The 21814-nt window shown below is 41.5% G+C and overlaps 1 protein-coding gene across 1 annotated transcript in view; it reads right to left on the bottom strand.

The window, feature by feature from the left end:
- PRPF3 (pre-mRNA processing factor 3) overlaps nt 1-21814 on the bottom strand; it is a 1139821-nt gene that overhangs the window by 374910 nt on the left and 743097 nt on the right. Inside the window, exon 13 of the mRNA XM_044079913.1 lies at nt 19806-19905. Within this exon, the coding sequence (XP_043935848.1) occupies nt 19806-19905 (100 nt within the window). The remainder of the gene's footprint in view (nt 1-19805; nt 19906-21814) is intronic.

Genomic DNA, 21814 nt, shown 5'->3' on the forward strand with positions numbered 1-21814 from the left:
TGCATTTTTTCTTCCTTCATAAAGAGAGACAGGGAGAATGTTAAGTCTACATTTAGTTCCTTTGTTTAGAACTTTTATAGCAACATCTGTTTTGGGGGTAATTTTACTTTAGCATCAACTTTATGACAGCTTTCAGCAGCATATGCCATTATTGTAATAGTTGCATGCTTTTGCTGCAGTTTGGAACGCAAACAATGTATGTGTACATATGGAAGTATATATGTGTGTGTGTGTTCGTGTGTACATATATGTACTCACAAATCTATACTGACTACTCAAAACAAAAAAATTGGGTACAAAGTAACTGAAAAAATATGTTTACACTTAAAATTATTAAACAAGTTTTAAAAATTGGAAATACAATACTTTTAAAACCTGTTTTTTTTTCTTGTGGGGGGGGGGGGGGCAACACCCCCACAACCCTGCTACTTGTATTTGTCCACAGCACCCCCGACTTTAATACACCAACCCTCCAACCCTGACATTGCACTACAGTGGAGAAAGGGAAGATTCCCAATCTCCACTGTACCATAATCTCACACACAAGACTGTCAATTAGCAATCTTTTCATATTCGATTACTTTTGCCAGTCTTCTCTCTATTTGAACAAGTGATTGTTTGAACTGAGTGACACCCATGTATGTCTGCAGGTGTGTGTGTGTGAGAATGCTGCTGCCTCTGCAGCTTGGATGTTCAGGAGAATAAATGGTATGTCTTGAAAACTCAACTTTGTTCAGCCTTTTCAATTACTATACCGTATACCAGACACGCAGAGGTATGCTGTGTGAAGCAGCAGCCCAGACTATGAAATATACGCACATCAGTATTGGCAGCATTCATAAGGCCACTTCTGGGTACATAACAAATTACAAAACTATATTAGACACTTCCAGTCACACACAATCATAAGTACTTCAAAGATGAAGCATATTGCTAGAAGATAACCGTCACCAGTCTTACCAGCTGCTATACATACCACCACCACAATTCTCTGACAGTTGGATATAGATAAACAATCTGCTTGCAGAAACTTCCTTTGCTAATCTTATTCTAGTCTCATTTACTCTCAGACAGGCAGGCACCATCAGTAACAACGTAAAATAAGCAAGCTGCTTTATAAATTAATTTAGAAGTAAAAGTCTGTCTTCAACTGCATCATTTGTCTGGAGGCATAACATGGGCCTCACTTTTACCTGGGAAAACCGTGACTTTTTTTTTTTTTTTCCAGATACCATCTAGGGCGTTGGGATATTTTCTTAATATACGTCCGAGTGAATTAACACCAGAAACACCTTAATTACTCCATTTGTTTGCTATCCCATGATCCTCTGCCTCATTTTGTAGGTTCACTGGTGTACATTAGGCTAATGTCCACTAGGGCCCTTATAATCCTAGCAGTGCAACCTAAACATGACCCATTAATTTGCTTTATATAGGGTGTCTGCCCATCAGAGACATAGGTGGCAGACCAGGGGTCAATTTCATATTACCCATTCATTAGTCCAAATTGCACCTAAATAGGTATAGGGTGGAAATCTGCCTATCATGGATGGGGAGCCTGTGCCAGAAAATGGGAATTCTCCGAGAAACGCATCTGTCCCCATCATGTTCTGTTTGTGTCACAAGCAAAATTTAGGTCTTTTAACTTAGTAGTTCTGATACCGTTTGTTTTGCAGATGTATAAAAGGTTCATCAAAACAGGGTCCAGGGATACCCTGTATGCCAGGTGAAAATCACTTCTCAAAAGTCTGAATGATACCAAGTAAAGAAACATGGCTCTGAGGCAATCAGCACAGAACAATGTTTTTAATCCCTGTAGTCTTTGTAATGAACCTTTATGGATGTTCCATTTGCTACATTTATTTGATGAAGTACATACCAAAGTGGGCATTATACTCCTCTGGACCTAGATGCCATGCCCTTGTTTATAAGATGAGCAACATAGAAGAATTTTCTTATTATCTTGGACACATGTTAGTCAAAGGCTAGATTACTATCTACTCAAGTTCACAGATCCCTGAATAGTTTATCAACTTTTAGGTTTTAATGATGTAATTACCTGGAATGGCCAACTTTCCAAAAGGTACTACAATGCATTTCTTGGCATTAAGTTTTAAGCCATGGCTTTGGCACCAAGTGTTTATGATATACCTTCCAGAAGGGTGTTCTTGTCTGTGGGGGATTCAATGACTGCTCCCAGTTTGCAATATGTGAGCTTAGCAAGCCAGATGCCTTTGACACTGGCTTTGACATCAAAGTAGATGCAAAAGAAGAGTGGGTTTAACATAGAGCCCTGGAGGACTACACTGGAGACTGGCCTCTTTGTGGAGGTGGCCTCATGAAGTCTAACCTTCTGGTTCTTATCAGTAAGTGAGTTAGCTATCCAGTGTGCTATAAAGGGCTTTATACCTAGTTCAGTAAGTTAGCTGACAAGGCTCGAGTGGGGTATTGTATCAATTGCTTTATACAGATCTAGACAGGCAGTATGCACTGTTTCCCTCATTCATTGCCTTAATGACCTCTTCAAAGAAATCCACCAAATTCAATAAGTATGACCCATCTTTAACAAAACCCAAGTGGTATGGATTCAATGCCTGCTTGTCTCATGTCCTTGTTTGTAATTTCCATAATAATTCTTTACATGGCTTTTCAAATGAGACTAGTCAGACTAGTGGGTCTGTAGCTTCCAAGATCTGTTGACGGTCCTCCTCCTAAGGGGGATAAACTAACTCGGTCCTCCATTCAAGTAGCACAAAGCCTGTTTTAAGACTATAGTTAAATGATGACTCCAGGGGTCTTGATATTTCATATTTCAGGCTGTTCAGGAGGCATCCTCAGATGTTATTGGGGCCCACTGAGGCCGTGTTCTTAGGTTTAGTGAGCCCAGTCAGTACATGCTCCGTACGTACAGCCGGGGGGGGGGGGCAATGTTTGAGGGTATTTTGGGGGATGGATGGGGTGAGAAGGGGTAAAGCTGGAACTGAAGTTGTCCACTAACAGGTTCACTATATCACCAGGCTCAGTAAATGTGGCACCATAAAATCAACAGTTCAGTACACTTCTGAGTGCTGCCCTTGATGTTCCTGACATAGCTGAAGGTGGCCTTATGGTTACCTTTTACTGGAGGCCATCTTAACCTCAAAGTTGACTTGGCTTGACATAATTAGCCTTCTTAGCTGCCTATTTAGTTCAATGACAGTTTTTATCTTTATAGGAATTACCTTTCCCGATTTTTGCCATCATTTTTTTCCCTTTTGTTGTACATCTTGTTTAATTTGGGATGGCACCAGGAGGGATTGCTGCTGGGGCTAGGTTTGCCTGGGCTTACCTCTGTTAGGTATTCTATATAGCCACTGACATGGTTGTACAGAATTTCTGACAGCAATTCAGCAAAGGCTGCTGAATTCCTGGGGTTTGGAGTGGGACTGTATTTTGACAAATCACTGCTTAATAAAAGGTAATTTGACATGGAATGATTCTTAACTGTTACTCATTTTAATGGGATTACGTAATTGATTTTAATTTCGAATGACACAGCTTTATGGTCAGATTTTACAAGGGGGAGAACGAGACATTGGGAGAGTGCATCTAGTCTGGTCTAGTACATTGCAGCCTCTAGTGGGCATATTCACTTTTTGTCAAGGGTGTTTGTTTTTATGAAGTCCAGGAATCTCTGTGACTGTAGATTTGAGGCCTGTAGGATTTTCAGTCTGCAGAGGGGTAAAGTCTCCCATGAATAGGGTGTTAGGTTGGAAGGTAAATGTTTTCTGTAGGTCCAAGTATGAACTGTGAGCTTCCTGGGACATGGAGGGTGACCTATTGCTGGCTAGGATATGGAACAGGATTTTGTCTACGGTGATATGCAGGTGGAAGAAATCCAGCATGTCATGGGCTAACAACCACAAGGGCCTTTTTAAGCTTAGCCATGTATCCCAAATCTTGTAAGCAGGGGCATGGGAGATGAACCACTGACTGGCTGCTAGTGACCATTAAAGACATAGGTGCCACACCATGGATGAATTTCCTGCTCCCTATCCAATTGTCCAAGTTACACTTGAATTGGGTTAGGGAGGAACTCTGCTTCAAATGGATGGAGAGCCTATTCCAGAAGAGGGGTTGCCTCTAGGATACACACCTGTCTCTCTACTAGGTCCTAGTTATAACACAAGCAAGATTTAAGTCTTTATATCGGGTAATTGTGGTACTGTTAATTTTGTGGATATGCAGGAGGTCCATCAGGGTGAGGCCTGATGATGCTTTATATGCCAGGTATAGATCTCCCCTGAACAGCCAGCAGGAGACCGAATAGAATACAGGAACAGAGCTTTGAGGTTGTCTACATAGGATATTTTACTTATGACTTGTATGCTTTTACTGAAAACCTCTGTGGATGTGCCTAGTTGGCTACATTCCAAAGGAGGCACTGTACTCAATGACAAGTCTGATGAATGCTGAATACAGTGGAACAATGATCTCCTTTGACTTGTATGCCATACCTTTCTTTAACAAAACTGCACAACATAGTAAGACTTTTTCACTACTGTACAGATATGATGGTCAAAGGACAGATTACTGTCTGTGTGCGTGTCCCCAAGTCCATGACTACTAGGGTGACTCACAGGGGTGTGTTGTCAATATGGTAGTTACTAGGGGTGGATGAGTTTGTGAAAGATACAATTATGCATTTCTTGGTATTTAGTGTTAGTTCTTGACTTCTGATACAACTTATTTGTCAACTCTTTCTGTAGAACAGTAGTGTTGGTGAGAGAGTCTATGACTGCTCCTAATTTGCAATCATTTGCAAATTTAGTCAGCCAGAGGCCTTTGACATTGGCTTTGACTTCAGAGAAGCAAATGCCAAAAAGAAGCTGTCCCAGGACCAATCCCTGAGGGACTCTGTTTGTGCATGGCCTCTTTGTAGAGATGGACTCACCAATTCTGACTTCCTGGCCCCTGTTTATGAGAGCCAGTTGGTTATCCACATGGTGACGTAAGGGTTTATACCAAACCTCTTGAGTAGGTCAACAATGCCAGAGTGGAGTACTCAGTCAAATGCCTTGGCCAGGTCAAGGTAGACAGTGAAAACAGTTTTGTCCTCATCCACTGCTTTGGAGACGTTCTCAAAGAAGTTCACCAGGTTGAGTAGATATGACCTGCCCTTGATGAAATCAAATTGGGGTGGGTCCAGTGTTTGGAGGTTTCCTATGCCATTATTGATCATTTCCATAATAATCCTTTCCATGGCTTTGCATATGAGACAAGTAAGACTTATGTCTGTAGTCTGTAGATAGCCCACCTTTGTGCAGAGGAACAACTGTTGCTGTTCTCTATTCATGAGGCATGAAGCCTGTTTTGGAGCCTACAGATAAACAACAATGCCAGAGGACCTGACAGGTCATGTTTCATGCTATTTAAAAGGCATCCTGGGATACTGTCTGGACCCATCAATGCAGTGCTCCTGGCCTTGGAGCACTGAGGACCTATTCCCTAGTGATAAGTAGTGGGAGTTATACTGGGTGGTATTTCCTGAGGAGAGGTTGAGGAGGAGACAGGGGTAGAGAGTTGAATTTGTCATCCAGTAAGTTTGCTATATCTTCTGGATCAATATAAGGGCTTCCATTAACAATGAGCTCTGCACACAACTGTGTATTGCATTTGAGGTTGTGAACATAACTAAAGTATACCTTGTGGTTGTCCTTGGCTTGGAAGGTCAAATTTACTTCAAAATTGGCTTTGGTAGACTATGTGTCCACTGAGTTTCTTGTTTAGCTTTATGAGTGCTTTTATCCTGCTGGGTGTTATGCCTCCTATTTTTTGCCCCAATTTTCTTCTTTCTGTTATACAGCCTTTTGTTGTTGTGTTTCCATCAGGATGGCTTGTTTTTTTGAGTTAGTTCTGCACTTCCTTCCTGGATGGCACAGCTACCTCTATACAGCTACTAGCATGGTTGTATAGGGTTTCTGTGAACAGTTCTGCACAGGCAGCAGTGTTTTCAGGGTTTATGGGAGCTTGACATTTTGCTAGGTTATCACTAAACAGTTGGAAATTAGCCTTAGAGTAGTTCTTTAACATTCCATTCAGGTTTTATTCTTACTTCAAAGGAGACTATTTTGTGGTCTGACCTTACAAAAGAAGACAATACACTAGGGGGTGTGCAGCACTCTCCCAAATTAGCAAGGACCAGATTCAGTATGTTTGCACCCATGTTTGGCATACTGACAATCTGGTCCATGGAGTTTATGTTTACATAAGCCAGGAATCTCTGTGCATGCACGTTTGGTGTTATACATGACTCCTAGTTAACACTGCGGTATTTAAAGTTACCCATAAATACGGTATTGGGTTGGATGGATAGAGCTTCGAACAAGCTTAAAAATATGTTATGGGTTTCCTGGGTCATAGAAGGGGACTTGTAGCTTGCCATGAAGAGGTATAGGACTTTGACTATGTGATTTGAATGTGGAGAAGCTCAAGTACACGGTCCTGTTTGACCAGAACTGAGTAAATTTATTTTTCAAGTAAATTGAGACACCTCAACCTTTAGTCCATGTCTGAATAGTAGCTGGTCTAAATGTGTGCAAGTTATTACAGCCTTGCATTGCCAGGGTGCTCGCCGCGACTTAAAACCATGTCTAAGTGGGTGCATAGGTGTCAGCATTCTTTAGGGTGAAAAGTACTTGCAGGGGAGTGGAGTTTCTTTAGACTCCTAACATTGACACCTATAAATTTTTTTTGCTTTGATTTTCTATATCGTAAGTACTTTCAGTTTGGTATTGCCTAAAATGCCACTATGGGGAAGAACAACGTTTTAGCTAATATTCGAAAGCTTAGAGTGAAGAGGTGCAGACCGTCCCTGGCAAAGCATTGTGGTCTGCTGACCACCTCCTTCCTGCTGACAAATATTGCACCCACTTAGAATGACACCAGAAACTAAGACAATTATTAAAGTTGATCATCTTCTGTTCGTATTGTGGCATCATCCTTGCAGAAGGTAAAATGCTGCTCAATGCTAAACTCATACCAACCTGGGATACATATGCAGAGAACTCCATAATCCTTCTCTTCATATAGTCTAAGGCAGTATGTTTCAGGTCATACTGGTACTTGTGGTCCAATGACCTCAGTTCATGCATAATGTGACAGATTCTGGCCCTGATAAGCAACTGACTGACTTTTTCCTTTCTCAGCCTAATGAGAGGGACATCAGTCTCTCTCACAATGGAGTCTCCAATGCTGGATTGTGTGGTGGCTTGCCTTATAGGCTTAGAAGCAGAATCTCGATCAGATGTGATCTTATGTATTGAAATGGGTGCTGTTTTGAAAGAGGGCATTTGGGACTACTGTGAGTTATCTGTTATGTGCACTTCATCTAGAAGGTGTTTGGGGTTTAAGAAGGTTACATTTAAGTGCCCCAGCATATGTTGGTCTAGATGTCTGCTTTGAACTGTGTGTGATGGGTATTGGTGTGTACTACTGACAACCTGAATGAAATTAGGACTGCTTTTATATGAGAACTTTGCCTCCACTGACACTGCATAAATGTGTCTCACACACACCAGTTTGAGAATTAGCTGGTTGTCAGTAAAGATGAGGCAATTTCTGCATTGCCTCGGGATGCCCATATCCACCAAGTTGGTAACAGAGACAATGGAAAAGTTCATATCTATGGTAACCGTCTCTTTTTTATTGATTAGATGGTTCCGGTGAGAATATAAAGTTATGTCAGGAGTATCTGGTTTGCAACTCTGGGGGCAGTGGTTGTCACTGCAAACTAGTTGCCATGGATGCAACTAGGTATTGGTGAAATTTCAAGGGTGCTTTTACAGAAATATGTCAATTCAAGGTGTCTGCATCCATACATGACACTGCCAAACACTTGAGGGAAAAAGTACAGTTTTGTACCTACCATAAATGTAGATGTTCGAGTGTATACACTGCTGCAGTCATTACACTTGGGTTATCCTGCCTTCAGGCGGTCCCTCAGTTGGCCAGAGTTCCAAAGTCTTGGTCCGGTGTCGGTGGCTGTCGCTTCTTCCCTGACGTCAGTGCGACAGGGGTATATAAGATGCAGCAGACGCCATTTTATTCAGTTTTTCTTGCCCCAGATGTCAGGTGCCCCCAAAAAGGTAGGCAATGCATACATAAGAAAAGCAATCAAAAACTTTCAGTTACCAGCAAATACTCCCCATAGGTAGCAAAGGGTAGAAGGGCTTAGGTAAGTACCAGCAAGAAAGAGGGGAAGGAGGGAGGGTAACCTAGACTGCAGCAGTGTAATACACTCGAACATCTACATTTCTGGTAGGTACAAAACTGTACTATGTTCATCGTGCTACACTGCTGCAGTCATTACACTTGGGTAGAATCCCAAAGCTGAGGTAGGGTGGCTGGTTCTAGAAGGCATTAGGGGTGGCTATAAGGCCCTGCAGCACTGCAGTGGCAAAGCCAGCTCTGGATTTAGAGTAAAGAGGCAGATGGTAATGCTTGGTGAAGGTATGTACAGAACTCCAAGTTGCTGCTTCCAAAATGTCCTTGGTAGGTACTCCTCTGAGGTAGGCAGTTGAAGTGGCTGTTGCCCTGGTGGAATGAGACCTAATGCTGTTAGGTACAGTTTTCCCATGGTGTGTATAGCAGAAAAGTATACAGTGTCCTATCCATTTTGAAATTGTCTGCTTTGAAATGGCTTTTCCCTGTGCTCCTGCAGCATATGCTACAAACAATTGCTCAGTTTTTCTGAAAGCTTTCGTTTTGTCCAAGTAGAAGCGTAACTGCCTGTGTATGTCCAAGGAATGCAGAAGTCTCTCCCCTTTAACTGTGGATTTGGATAGAAGGTTGGCAAGTGAATAGTTTGGTTTAGCGCCATACTTGATACCACCTTTGGCATAAAAGTAGGGTTTGTTCTTAAGGACACCCTGTCTTAGTGGAAAACGATGAAAGTTTCCACTGCCATTAGTGCCTGTAATTCTGAAACTCTTCATGCTGAGGTTATTGCCTGGAGCAGAGCAGTTTTCCAAGAGACATATTTTAAGTATGCTGAGTTAGCTAGTTCAAAAGGAGGTAAGGTTAATTTTTCCAACACGAAGTTGAGGTCCCAAGTTGGAGTTGGTGCTCTACGGGGCGGTCTTATGTTTTTAGCCCCTCTGAGGTACTGTTTTAGCAAAGTATTAGAAAAAATTGGTGGGTCCGTGTTGTAATGAGCAGAGATGGCAGAGGCGTGGATCTTGATGGATGAAAAATAAAGGCCTTTGTCCAGCATCTCAGTTAAGTATTGTAGTATCTGAGGAATATTTGGGACAAGAGGGTCAAGGCTGTGAGCCTGGTTCCAGGCACAGAATCTCTTCCACTTATCCAAATAGGCTTTCCTGGTGCTAGGCCTTCTGGCCTCCAGAATGACATCCATAACAGCTTTGGAGAGAGGCATTGCTTGCTTGACTAAGGAATCTGCCATGCAGCTAGGTTTAAAGTCTTGAGCTGGCTGTGAAGTATCTGATTGTTTTGCTGAGTCAGAAGATGAGGGATTAGAGGCAAAATCCAGGGTGGTTCTTGTGCCAAGTTCTTTAAGATTGGGTACCAGTGCTGGCATGGCCAGTCTGGGGCAATCAGGATCATCTTTGGCTTTTCTTGCCTTGCTTTTATGAGTACCTTTGAAAGGAGAGGTAGTGGTGGGAAAGCATATACTTGTAGGTTTTTCCAGCTGAGAGGGCATCCACTTTCCATGCTTGTGGGTGGTAAGTCCTTGTGCAGAATGTCTGTAGCTGGCAATTTATTGTGGATGCAAACAGATCTATGTCCGGTCTCCACCATTTTTGTGTTATCATTCTGAATATTTGTGGATGTAATTTCCACTCGTGCGGATCCATGATGTTTATGCTTGTCGTCTGCCAGTGTGTTTTTCTCTCCTGGCAGGAATTGTGCTTGCAGATGAACCTGACAGGTTAGAGCTGTGTTCCACAAGGTCATGGCTTGTCTGCAGAGGGGATAAGAATGAGTGCCCCCTTGCTTGTTTATGTACCACATAACTATGGTGTTGTCTGTCTTTAGTAGTAGTTGTAGTAGTTGTCCTAGATGCAGAAGGTCCTTGAAAGTTGTAAGGGCATTTTGTACAGCTAGCATCTCTTTTTGATTGATGTGAAGATGCCTTTGTTCTGCGTGCCACTTGCCCTGAATACATTTTCCTGCCATGTGTGCTCCCCATGCGTAAACCGATGCATCTGTTGTCAGTGTTTGCCTGGCTGTGGGCTGAGTGAAAGGCTGTCCCTTGTTGAGGTGACACTCCTGTTGAAGGCAAGGAATAAGTGGTATTACTGTTTCCAAACTGTGACAGTGTTGAGACCATACACTCTTTAGGTACCATTGTAGTTTCCTCATATGCAGTCTGGCATATGGAATTAGTAGAATGCAAGATGCCATGTAACCAAAGGCCTGCAGAAATTTTCTTGCAGGGAGTTGGGTCTTTGTTGCCATCAATTGGAAATATTGAGTCTGTTGTCCTTGCTTGTCTGGCGTGAGATAAGCCATCTGGGCCGTTGTATTTAAGCTGGCACCCAGGAATATTATCTATTGTGAGGGCACAAGTTTTGACTTCTTTTTGTTTACTGTGTACCCTAGGCAAATTAGCAATCTTTTTACAAATGCCAGATGCTTTAGAAGAATGTCTTTGCTCTCTGCTTGAATAAGGCAGTCGTCCAAGTATGGGTAAATTTTAATTCCTTTTTGTCTGCAAAACACAATTACTGGTGCCAGGCATTTTGTAAAGACCCAGGGCGCAGTAGATAAGCCAAAGGGCAGTGCAGAGAATTGGTAATGCATTGAACCTGCTAAGAATCTGAGGTAACTTCTGCAGTTTTGTCTGATAGGGACATGCAGGTATGCCTCCTTGAGGCCCAAAGTTACGAGCCAAGCTTTCTTGCCCAGCATGGGAAGAAGCTGCTGTAGTGTTAACATTTTGAATTTCTTAACATTTAGGTAAGTGTTTAGAGAAGAAAGATCCAGAATGGGCCTCCAGGCTTTGTCCTTACTGGGAACCAAAAAGAGTCTTGAGTAAAATCTTTGTCCTTGCTCCTGTGTTGGTACCTTTTGAATAGCTCTCATGCCCATGAGTGCTGTAATTCGTCTTTGAGCCTCTGCCCATTGATTTGTTGGCAGATTTGGCATTCCTTTTAACCTTGGCAGAGTGTGAAAGTGGAACCTGTAACCCTGAGATACAATGTTGAGAACCCATGTGTCTTTGGTGATCATATGCTAATTGTGACAGAAAAGTGCCAGTTTTCCTCCCAAGGGGGCTTCCAAGAGAGCAGTGTTTGGCAGCTGTAGTGGGAAGTCATTGGGGTTGTTTTTTATAAGGTTGAGGCCTGTCTTCCCCTTCTTTCTGGGTTGAAGCACCCCATTGTCGAGGCCTGTAAGGACCTTGTGGTTGACCTCTGCCTCTTGGACGCCTGTATCTGCCCCTTTGAGGTCTGTCTGTAACTGGAAAGGACCAATTCTTTGTTGGCCAATTTCTGCTAAATCGAGGAGGCTGAACCTGTAAGAAATCCTTCTCCGTTTGCATAGATTTTGCCTTATCCTCCATTTTCTTTAATACCTCTTCTGCCTTAACTCCAAATAAAACATCCTGCTGCAAAGTTGCATCCAATAATTTTGCTTTAACATGATCTGGTAAAGTCTGTTCTTTTAACCAAGCATGTCTTCTAATGACCGACCCTGTAACTGCTGCTCTACAGGAGGCCTCTAATGAATCAAAACCACATTGCACAGTATGTTTTCCCACTTGTTCAGCTGCATGCAATAAATCCTGCATTTCCTTATAATTAGGAAGATCTGAATTTGGCATTTTTTTGTTTCAACTGAGACATCAAATATTGCTATTTTAGCATGCGAAACTGGCAATTTAAGGCCCTCATTGCTAAAGTTGCAGATGTATATACTTTCTTCCCCATCTATCTAATCCTCTGGAATCTCTGTCAGAGGGGACTGGATTTTTTGCTGTAGAGGCTTTTACCCCTTTGGGACCCTGGGAAATAGTTTCCGGGTCAGCAACAGGGCTTTTATAAAGAAATTTGAGAGTCAGGGACTCTGTAGTATCTGTCTGGCTTAACTGGAGCAGGAGGTAAAGTATCAGGATTTAAACTGGATTCAGAATACACATCATCCACAATATCAAACACTGGCGGTATAGCAAGGGGTCTGTGTTGAGGTAATAAAAGGAAATATCTGAGCCTTTTCTTGGATTCTGAATAATCCTGGCCCTACCAATGGAAATGTTCCCTTATGGTATGTAAGGTTTCCCCAAATGAAAGTCCTCTGGTGGAGAGGCTGAAGGAATTGATTCCTCAGCATCAGAATCCTCATAAGGGGGTAAAGAATATCCTAGGTCTGAGGATGAATCTGAAGAAATGGATACCTGGTCGGATGAGTCATAGTCTGCATCCTGTCTAGGCCTTTTATCAGGAGGGGGATGGAACCCCCTGATCAGAGTAATTAAGTCTTCTGCCATTTTGAGCATTTGTTTCTTAGGCATGGAGGCCTGTCCTGGAGAATGTTGAAGTTGTTTTTAAAGGGGTTTTAGACTTAGCAGAAGATTTAATGGTTAACTGAGTAGGTCTGAAAACACCCTCTGAAGCTACGGGTTGTTCAGCTACTACGGATCCCTCTGAAGGGTTAGTCTCGGTAGGCTGTAATTCTGGTGCGTCTGAAGGCCCAGCCATCTCCACGTGGGAGTAAGAGGCGGCCTGTGGTTCCAAAGAAGCGGTCGTCAGGGGCTGCATAGGCGCCTCGCTGAAAACTGGAGAACCGGCGACTGGCCTAGAAGAGGCTTAGTCAGTTTTGGGCCTCGGATGCCTGTCCTTGTCTTTGTGCTTTTTGTGTATTCCAGTCATCGGTAGTTCCGACGGCATGGTGTAATTGAATTTTCTGCCAAAATCAAACCAACGTTCAATAGTGCGCTTGTTAAACCTAGCACAAAACCGACAACCAGTGACGTCGTGGTCTGGGTCTAGGCATGGGATACAATAAGAATGGAAACCCTTATGAGGTATCTGCTTCCCACAAGAAATACAGTTATTAACTTTTATTGACATTGGACTGAGGCAAGAAAAAGTTTCCCCAATGGGGTACTTAGCTTTGTAGAAGACTTTTGTTCTGGATTCGGAATGAAAATCTCAGGAGTCGGCCAACCGGCACTTGCGAACTGCTTTTGCTTTGGGCACCGTGCGGCAAGAAAGACTGAAGAAAATGGTGTCAGCTGCATCTTATATACCTCTGTCGCACTGACATCAGGGAAGAAGCGACAGCAACCGACGCCGGACCAAGACCTTGGAACTCTGGCCGACTGAGGGACCGCCTGACGGCAGGATAACCCAAGTGTAATGACTGCAGCAGTGTAACACGATGAACATCTAATATGTAGACCCTGTTGACTTATGGATGAAGTATTTAAGGAGATATCCTGAGTTAGAGGTTAGACAGCAGCTAATCAAACAGTACTTACTGAAAAGAAAAAAAAAAATAACTGTCAAGAATGATGAAAACAGGGGTTTCACCTGATTTGCTACTGCCTGGCTACTACTAGTGCTGGTCTCATCACAACTTCATAATGCTGGGATACAATGCCCCTTTGCTTCTTTTCTCACTAGAACCAAAACAGTAGCACCAATCCGAAGATGAGAAGCAGGCCACAGGCTCTTTGGTGATCGATGGTCTTTCCCCAGATGAAGCAGGGGTCTGTAGGCTTGTTGCCTTTTCCTGGTAGATGCCCTGAATAGTAATCAGACCAATCAGGAAGTTCCCACATAGAAACGACTTACTGCCCAATCAGAGACGGTCAGGAGTCAGTGTCTTCTGCTCCTCCTCTCACCAGGAGCAAAACAGAAGTCCAAAATCCAAGCTTGCACATATGAAGCAGTTATCAGGCCGCCTGGTGATCAGCAGTCTCCAGGAAATAATGTTCCTATGCTCCTTATCTCACCAGGAGCAAAAGTGAAGCACTAATCCCAAGATTACTACTCAGAGGAAGAATGTGAGCTTTTCAATAACTGGTGGTCCTGGACTAGATTTTGTCGATTTTAAAGGTAAGATGGAAAAAATGGGTTAATATCCTACGAGATGCAGTGTGCACTGAGCAGTTAGATATGAAAGAGGGGGTAACTCGAAGTATAGCAATCTAAAGGGATAAAAACTAATTTTAAGAGCAAACTAGACTGGAAGGTGGTTGGCACTTAGTGTTTTGGCTCTATGGAATACAGTGGGAAGTCCAATAAATTTAAATTGCTGAAGGGGAGTATTTCACAAAATAATTTTGTGCTTACTGGCAACAGCCAATGAAAGGTGAGAGACAGAGAGAAGGAAATATGTGGTTAAATTAGCATTATGGGCAAGCAAATTGAGAGAGAGAGTTGAGTTTAAAAACACAACAGTATCAGGCTGGGAGGGTGGGGGAAATTTTTATTTGTGCGCCTCACAAGAAATGCAGCTGTGATCGCTTTCCTAGTTTAAATATGCAATTGAAAGCAGACTACAAGTAAAATACAGTGCAAAGAAAACACTCCACAATTTACAAAATAGAAGAAGGCAATGAAGTAATAAAGATATGTTCACAATCAAGTACTAGGCTAGTTGCCCTTGTAGGCCATTTTAAGCCTAGCAAATTCCTCTTTCAAAGATAAGAATTAAATCATAAACTTTGTATTTGCAAGGCAACTACCATAACCATTATGCCAAACTCCATGATGACCCACAGCCATCCTGTCTGACCACTACAGAGACATGACTGTTACTGTTATAAATTGAGACACCTCCACCTTTAGTCCTTCTCTGTGCAGCTACTATTCTACAAGTGTGGAAGACAATGAAACCTTGCACTGCCGGGGTACTTCTGCCGCTTTAATCCATGTCTCGGTAACTGCACATCTCTCTATATTCAAGTGCGAGAAGGGCTTGCAGGGAGTGTAAATTGTTATTTAGGCTCCTGAAACTGAGCAGTCATACCTTGAGGTTCAGTTGAGTTGATTTTTCTGTGTTGGTAGGTTTGTCAGTCTGGCACTGCTTAAAAAGGGCACTATGGGTGTGGAAAAAGTTTTAGCCAGGAATCACCTTTGATACTGGAAAATCAGAAGGCTGTGGGTTCTATTCTTAGTCCAAGTAGTTAGTTTCATTTTTCAGGCTCCCCATCCATATGAAGAGTTCCTCCCTCATCAAATTCAAGTGCATCTTGGACAACTGGATAGGGAACATGAAATTCATCCCTGGTTTGGCACCTACATCTTAACAACTTAGGCAACCCAAAAATGGTTCATCTTCCAGGCCCCTGCTTACACTTATCAAGGGTACCAGAACTTGTCAGAGATTTGTGATGTATGGCTAGGCTTAAAAAAGGCCTTTGTGGTCATTAGCCTAGTAAATACCTATGAACCTATAAAGAGGAAAGATGCAGACTATCTTTGCCAGAGCAATGTGGTCTGTTAACCATGTCCTTCCAAGCTGACAAATACAGGTCCCCTTAGAATGACACTGGAACGAAAAGCCATTGTTGAAATCAGTTCCCTTACACACATCACCTCTTTCCCCAACTACCCTGTATTATATAACTCTTCTACAAATCCATATCCCCATACATCTTGGACTGTACCTCATTAGCCTACCATCTTCTCCTGAACTGCAACAAAACAAAGTAAATGTATTTACATATAAACATGTAAATAACACTAACTCAGCACACACACACCCTAACAGTGACCTTCAATCCTAAAATACTTCTACCGTTTGAGAAACTCTGCTAAATACTACTATCCATTCTACAACTATGCTACAATTCTATTACTATTCATATGCTACAATCATTCTAACCCTGGACCCACCTCTAATACAAAATTCTTTCAGAACTCTGACACACCTAATGCCCACAAATAAAAGGATCCGACTTATTACTGCTAAATATTAACTTCCAGAGCATCTGAAACAAATTATGATTTCCACTCATGCATTGTCAACTACTCTCCAGACATAACAGTGGCAAAAGAAATATGGTTAAAACAAGAAACAAAAGAAAATGAATTACTGCCATCAGGTTTCAATATGAATAGATAAGAGAGAGAAAACAAAAATGCGGAGATGGAATAAGTTATTTCCAAACACACCCCAAACGCACACCCCCCTCATTTCAAAATGTAAAAATCCTGACAATGCATCCAAAGTTTAATGACATAAAAAACATGCATTTCAAGACTATAAATTCCTGCAGGCAACAATATACCATAAAGGAAGAAATATTTCAATGGCTAAATAATAACAGTCAAGAAATCATTCTTAAAGTGAGATGTAAATCTATACTGGAACCAAACTAAAATCCATGTGGATTTACATAATTCGATGTCACCACTACAGCGTACACACACACAAAAACTATAATCCACATTAGACAGGATACTTCAAATAAGCCTACGGTCATTAGCTCAGTAGGAACCCTACCAGACATAATTAGCAACCACCTGCCACAAACCTTTGTAATCAGACAGCAGAAAAATATCCCCAAACACACAACCTTTAATTAAGTTCATAACCACACCAATTTTAACCTAGAAAGATTCAACCTAAACTTAAAACAATGGCATTATATGATGATGTGTGCCATTTCAATCACATGTTCTTAAAACACCCTAAATAATCATGCTTCTCTCAGAAGTAAAAGTGTCAGATCAAATCCAGCTCCATGGCTAACAAGATCAACTAGAAAACTTCTTAGACAGAGGGACCAAGCTTGGAAAATGTGGTCCATAAAAAAAAAACAGGCTCCCTTTCAAATCTTTAGTCACACAAGAAATCTTGCAAAATATAATGATGACAAAATGTCTTATTTTCTAATCTTCAAGTAACCAAACAAAACAAACTCAAATATTTCTGGTCTACTATACAAAAACTACTCTAATGAGATCAAACCACCACTCTCTCCTCAACAATGACCATTCAGAAAACAGTTATTCAATTTAATTTCCACTTTGTAACCCCTGTTCTGTTAATCCAAATAATATACCACTCTTTGTCCCAAGAGCCCATAAAAACAGCACATCTCAATTCAGCCCCAATCCTCTCCCCACCAGAGTAATAGAGAGATCTACTAAAACTTAAACCAACATCAATGGCTGCAGATATCCCTTCCAAATATCTAAAAATCACAGCTAAAAGCATAGCAAACCCTGTGTCCATCCTTATTAATAGATCTATAGCAGAAAAATATGTTCCAGACATTCTTTAAAAAATTTTCATTATACCACTGCACAAAAGTGGAAATTCTACCGAACTACCAAGCTACACACACACCTATAGTCGTACCATCTCCCCTATCAAATATTTTGGGAAAACAATTTACTCCCAAAACCTTGCCAACTACAACCTTCTATCCAACACCCACAGCTTCTGTCCAACCTATAGCACCACAGCTGCCCTCCTAAAAGTTACTAACACATTCAATCACCATAGGGATAGTGGCAACTTGGAATCAACCCTATTCCTTGATCTCACCACAAACTTCAGTGAACTTTTCTCTCTTGGTCTCAATAACCCATCTCTTACCTGGTTTCTTAGTTACCTATCAGACAACAAGCATAAAATGGGAACAGGACTTCTCATTTCTCCTCCCAGTTACAGTCAGAGTACCCCAAGGATCAATATTAGGGTTGCTTCTATTTAACATCTTTATAAATAAACATCACACTGTTTCAAAAGATGCAACCTTAGTACAGTATGAAGATGATATGGCATTCATCTGCTCTGCATTGAAATTAGAGGAACTCCAGGATACTGCACAGCAGGCGCTCATTTCTACAGCATTCTGGACGTAAAATTCACATCTACTCCTAAACACTAAGACCACCAAAGTATTGCTATGTACCCCTGAACAATACTCAAAGGGAAAACAAACATTTCATATTTTATCATCAAACCACACAAAAAATGAAATGGTCTCTCAGACTAAAAATTCCCAAAAATTCTTCACCAATAATAAAAAAATATATTGCACAAACCTATCTAGTCCCCTTCCTCTTGTTTGCCACTCTGGTCTTCACAAATACAAACACCGTCCTTCAAGCAAAACTAGTCTCTGTTATAATAAAATTTCAAAATTTGCAGTCAACACCACACAATCAACACATTACTGTAAAGCACTAAAGGACAAACTGTCTGCAACTTCCACAATATCTGTCTTACTCTCAACTTATAACAGTTCATACCCTTGTACACTGTCCAAACAAATGCCCATCCCTAGGAAATTTACTGCCACAATATACTAGTACTAGAAACCTATGATAAACAATAAATACCTCCTGGTTATAACAAAATCTAATAACTCAGCTGTTGAGACTCTATTCCCACCATGTCACCACACTTTGGATCTTTATGCCAAGTCAACTAAAACACAACCAAGAACAGCAGCTTCAAAGCAGCACAAAACAATAACTGGCTATGATCTTTTAATACCCCAGGATACTCTCAACAAACATCCACATATTCCACTACCATTACTTAACACTCCTTTCCCTCACTGCACTCTCATACACTTAAAATGCATCCCTCTCTTCTTTCTCTCGCTTTTACTCATGTCATACCATCACTACCTGCCCTACTATCCTCATTTGACATCTACTGACCTTTCCTTTTGTGAATTTATTTTCTCTCTCAGACTCTCAACAAAATCCATTTCTCTGGCCTTTCTACCACCTCTACCTGCTTGTTGTTATATATTTTATCCCCCTTATATACCCTAACAACTAAATACTTACAATAAGTGTTAATCTCTGCCCCCTATGACATAAACAGAACCTGCTGGAGGGACCACTGTGTGTCCCAAAGGATCCCTGCACTATGGAAAAACTCCTCTATGTGAAGCAGAGTTCATCCCTGACCCTATTAAAAAAGGACTTTGATCATTGGATGGGAAATTGCAAATTCACACCCAGTCTGGCTCCCATGCCTCTGATGGACAGAGGTTGACAGTAAGTAAATCAATCCCCAACTAAAATACCCCCTCCCTCCATGTAACCCTTAGCTACCTCTTTACTAACTTAACATATCATACAGGCATCCAAGGAAGTCTGGGACAAAACTGGGTTAAGTTGCACGCTTAGGCTTGTAAAGACCTTGGTGGTCATTAGCCTAGTTATAAACTTATGAACCTGTTATTCGTGGGTGAAATACAGCACTGACGACTGGTTAACTAAACAACTTTATGTCCCATTGTTAACCTGTAAATGCCCAGCTACTATTTTGTATGTGCGTTTTTTCTCTCTTGCCGTTAAAATTTTTATCAATTTCTATGTCTGCATAATTCTAAACCAATGTAATGAATATACTCAATCTATGTAGATAAATGTATCAGTTTAATAATGTATATTTTATGTAAAACAAAAATGAAGCTTTTCCCCCTGGGCCTCCTCTGAAAAGAGGGCACATCTCAGTCGGACTACCCCGGTAAACAAAGATAAAATAAAATAAATAAAATAAATATGAACATTTTTGTTTTTCAGTTTCTGGAAATGCCCTGTTAGCAGTACCAGTGAGCCCTCAACCACCTTCAATGACTGTAAATTAAACCATGAGTTCACAGCTCCGCTTTACCAACACATGCTACCTAGTGTAACTCCTCAGCTTACAGGTGTGTCACATTCCAGCCTGAACTAAGGGCTCCATGATGACAAGTAGGAAGCATCCCCAGTACCCTGCAAAACTTCTGCCAATTTGCAAAATACCATTCAGATCATGACTGAAAAGGTTCTTGATTAGCATTTACCTGGTTATCACAAAGTTAAGCATTTACTCACTTTTGCCTCTTTGCCATCTGTGCTCGGACATGAGCTTCTACTTTTGTTGGATCTTGAACAGCTTCTGTACCAAGGACTCTCATCAAGTTAGAAATTCTCACTGTAAAATGGAAGTGAAACACTTTCAGAAAATAGAAATAAGCAGACCTGTTATTATTTTGAAAATTTATTGTGAAATGTGTTCAAAGAGATACCCAATGTCAGTCAAGGTATATAACAGATGCACAGAACTGCAATTCAAAAGTCAAAGACAGCATAACTGTTTAAGAACTTACCTGGTGTAACTTTAATCAGAAACCTAGCCATCAGATATGTCAGGATGTCCCCTTTACAAGACTAACATCTGACCATGCATTTCAGAGCTTTCTTGTCAGAAAAGCATATGGCATATGCCTTGAAAGTTAAAGAGCAAAGCTCTGGGATAACTCTTAAAAAGAGAGAGAAAGAAAAGCCCTTAAATTCTAAGCTGAGAGGCAGAGAGAAAAAGGCACCACTAATGTATTCAGACCTGAGTAAGCCTTAGGCCATGTAACAGAATGGGAAGGGGATGCCCAAATCCAGGAGTGGATAGTGGAGGCAGAACAGTAATGCAACAGTATCTACATGAGCATCTATCGTTACAGGAAGTTCTTAAACAGTTCTATGTTATTCATTTAGATTAGATTACTGTTTCCACATTTCTGGCTACTGGCACAATTCCGAGTGCTGATGAGGACGGGGAGGTGGTTTGGAGGGAAGGACTAGGTTGCAACATACCTTGCAAGATAGCTGCACCAAACTCACCTCTTGCACTAGAAGAAAGAGGCCCAGATTGCAGTGTTACGAAAAGACTGGGGCAGTCAATATCACCCCATCAAAGAAGAACACAGTGGTAGTTGTGTATAAACTGCAATAGGCTTTACTACTTCCCTCTAATTTTCTTACCTCTGGAAGCATAACCGAATATGATACAACTGGCTAGCCATTTAGAAATTGTCTGGACAACATCCTTCCCAGCTGCAAAGGAAAAGAACAAGATTACGGCTTCTAACACCTTTTTTCAAAGTAACCATCTGTCAAGGATGTGGAATACCTCCCTTTCTGCTCTGGGAAATGGGAAAGACCAGTAACTTAGGTTCATAGGTTGGTACTAGGCTATCGGCCCTAGGGCCTATACAAGCCTAGTCATAACAATTCCCTGGATATTTCTTCCCACAATATTTACTTCCCTGGACCCCCGTCTATCAGGGCGACTGACGTGATCCCCGGGGTGAATTTTCCATCTCCCATCCAATCGTCAAGGTTTCTTTTGAAGAGGGCCAAGGAAGCGCTCTGCTTGACATGTATGGGCAGTCTATTCCAGAGTATGGAGAGTCTCTGGGTCACTCCCGCATGTTTTGTTCATTGTGATGACAAGGTTTGGATCCCAGGAGCGTATGGCTCTTAGGGATTGGGATTTCTTTAATTGGAGCATGTCCAACAGTTTAGAGTTTGACATGGCCTTGTATGTTAAGCAGAGATTGCCTCTGAGTAGACAGTATGCCACAGAGTACAGCCGGAGTTTTTTTTAGACGGTCAGCATACAGCATCTTCTTTAGGCCTGCGACTCTTTTAGTGAGGTATTTCTGCAGCCTTTCCAGCTGTTGCAGTTGTCTTGTGAGGTAAATACCAAACAAGGCATTGTACTCTATAATAGGTCTAATGAGGGATGAGCACAGTGGGACAATGACCCCCTTTTTCTGGATTAAAAGCCCTTTGTGATGAGGTGTGCCAAATAGGACTTCCTGACTGTTGTGGCGATGTTGTTATCGAAGGTGAGACCACTGTCCACCTGTGTTTCCAAGTCTCTCATCACACTTTTGGTATTTGGGGGCAGAGCCTGAATGGCTAACAGAAAAGCAGCATTTTTTGGAGCTCCACAGATTAGTACTAAATTCAGGAAATTAAATGATCTATTACTAACAAAACTACTACAAATATTTAGTTAATAATCTAAAGCAACTAAATACAAATTTTGGTGGATTTCTAAA

Source organism: Protopterus annectens, chromosome 8.part0 (genome assembly GCF_019279795.1).
Source record: "Protopterus annectens isolate FY-2018-M chromosome 8.part0, PAN1.0, whole genome shotgun sequence".
NCBI lineage: Eukaryota > Metazoa > Chordata > Ceratodontiformes > Protopteridae > Protopterus > Protopterus annectens.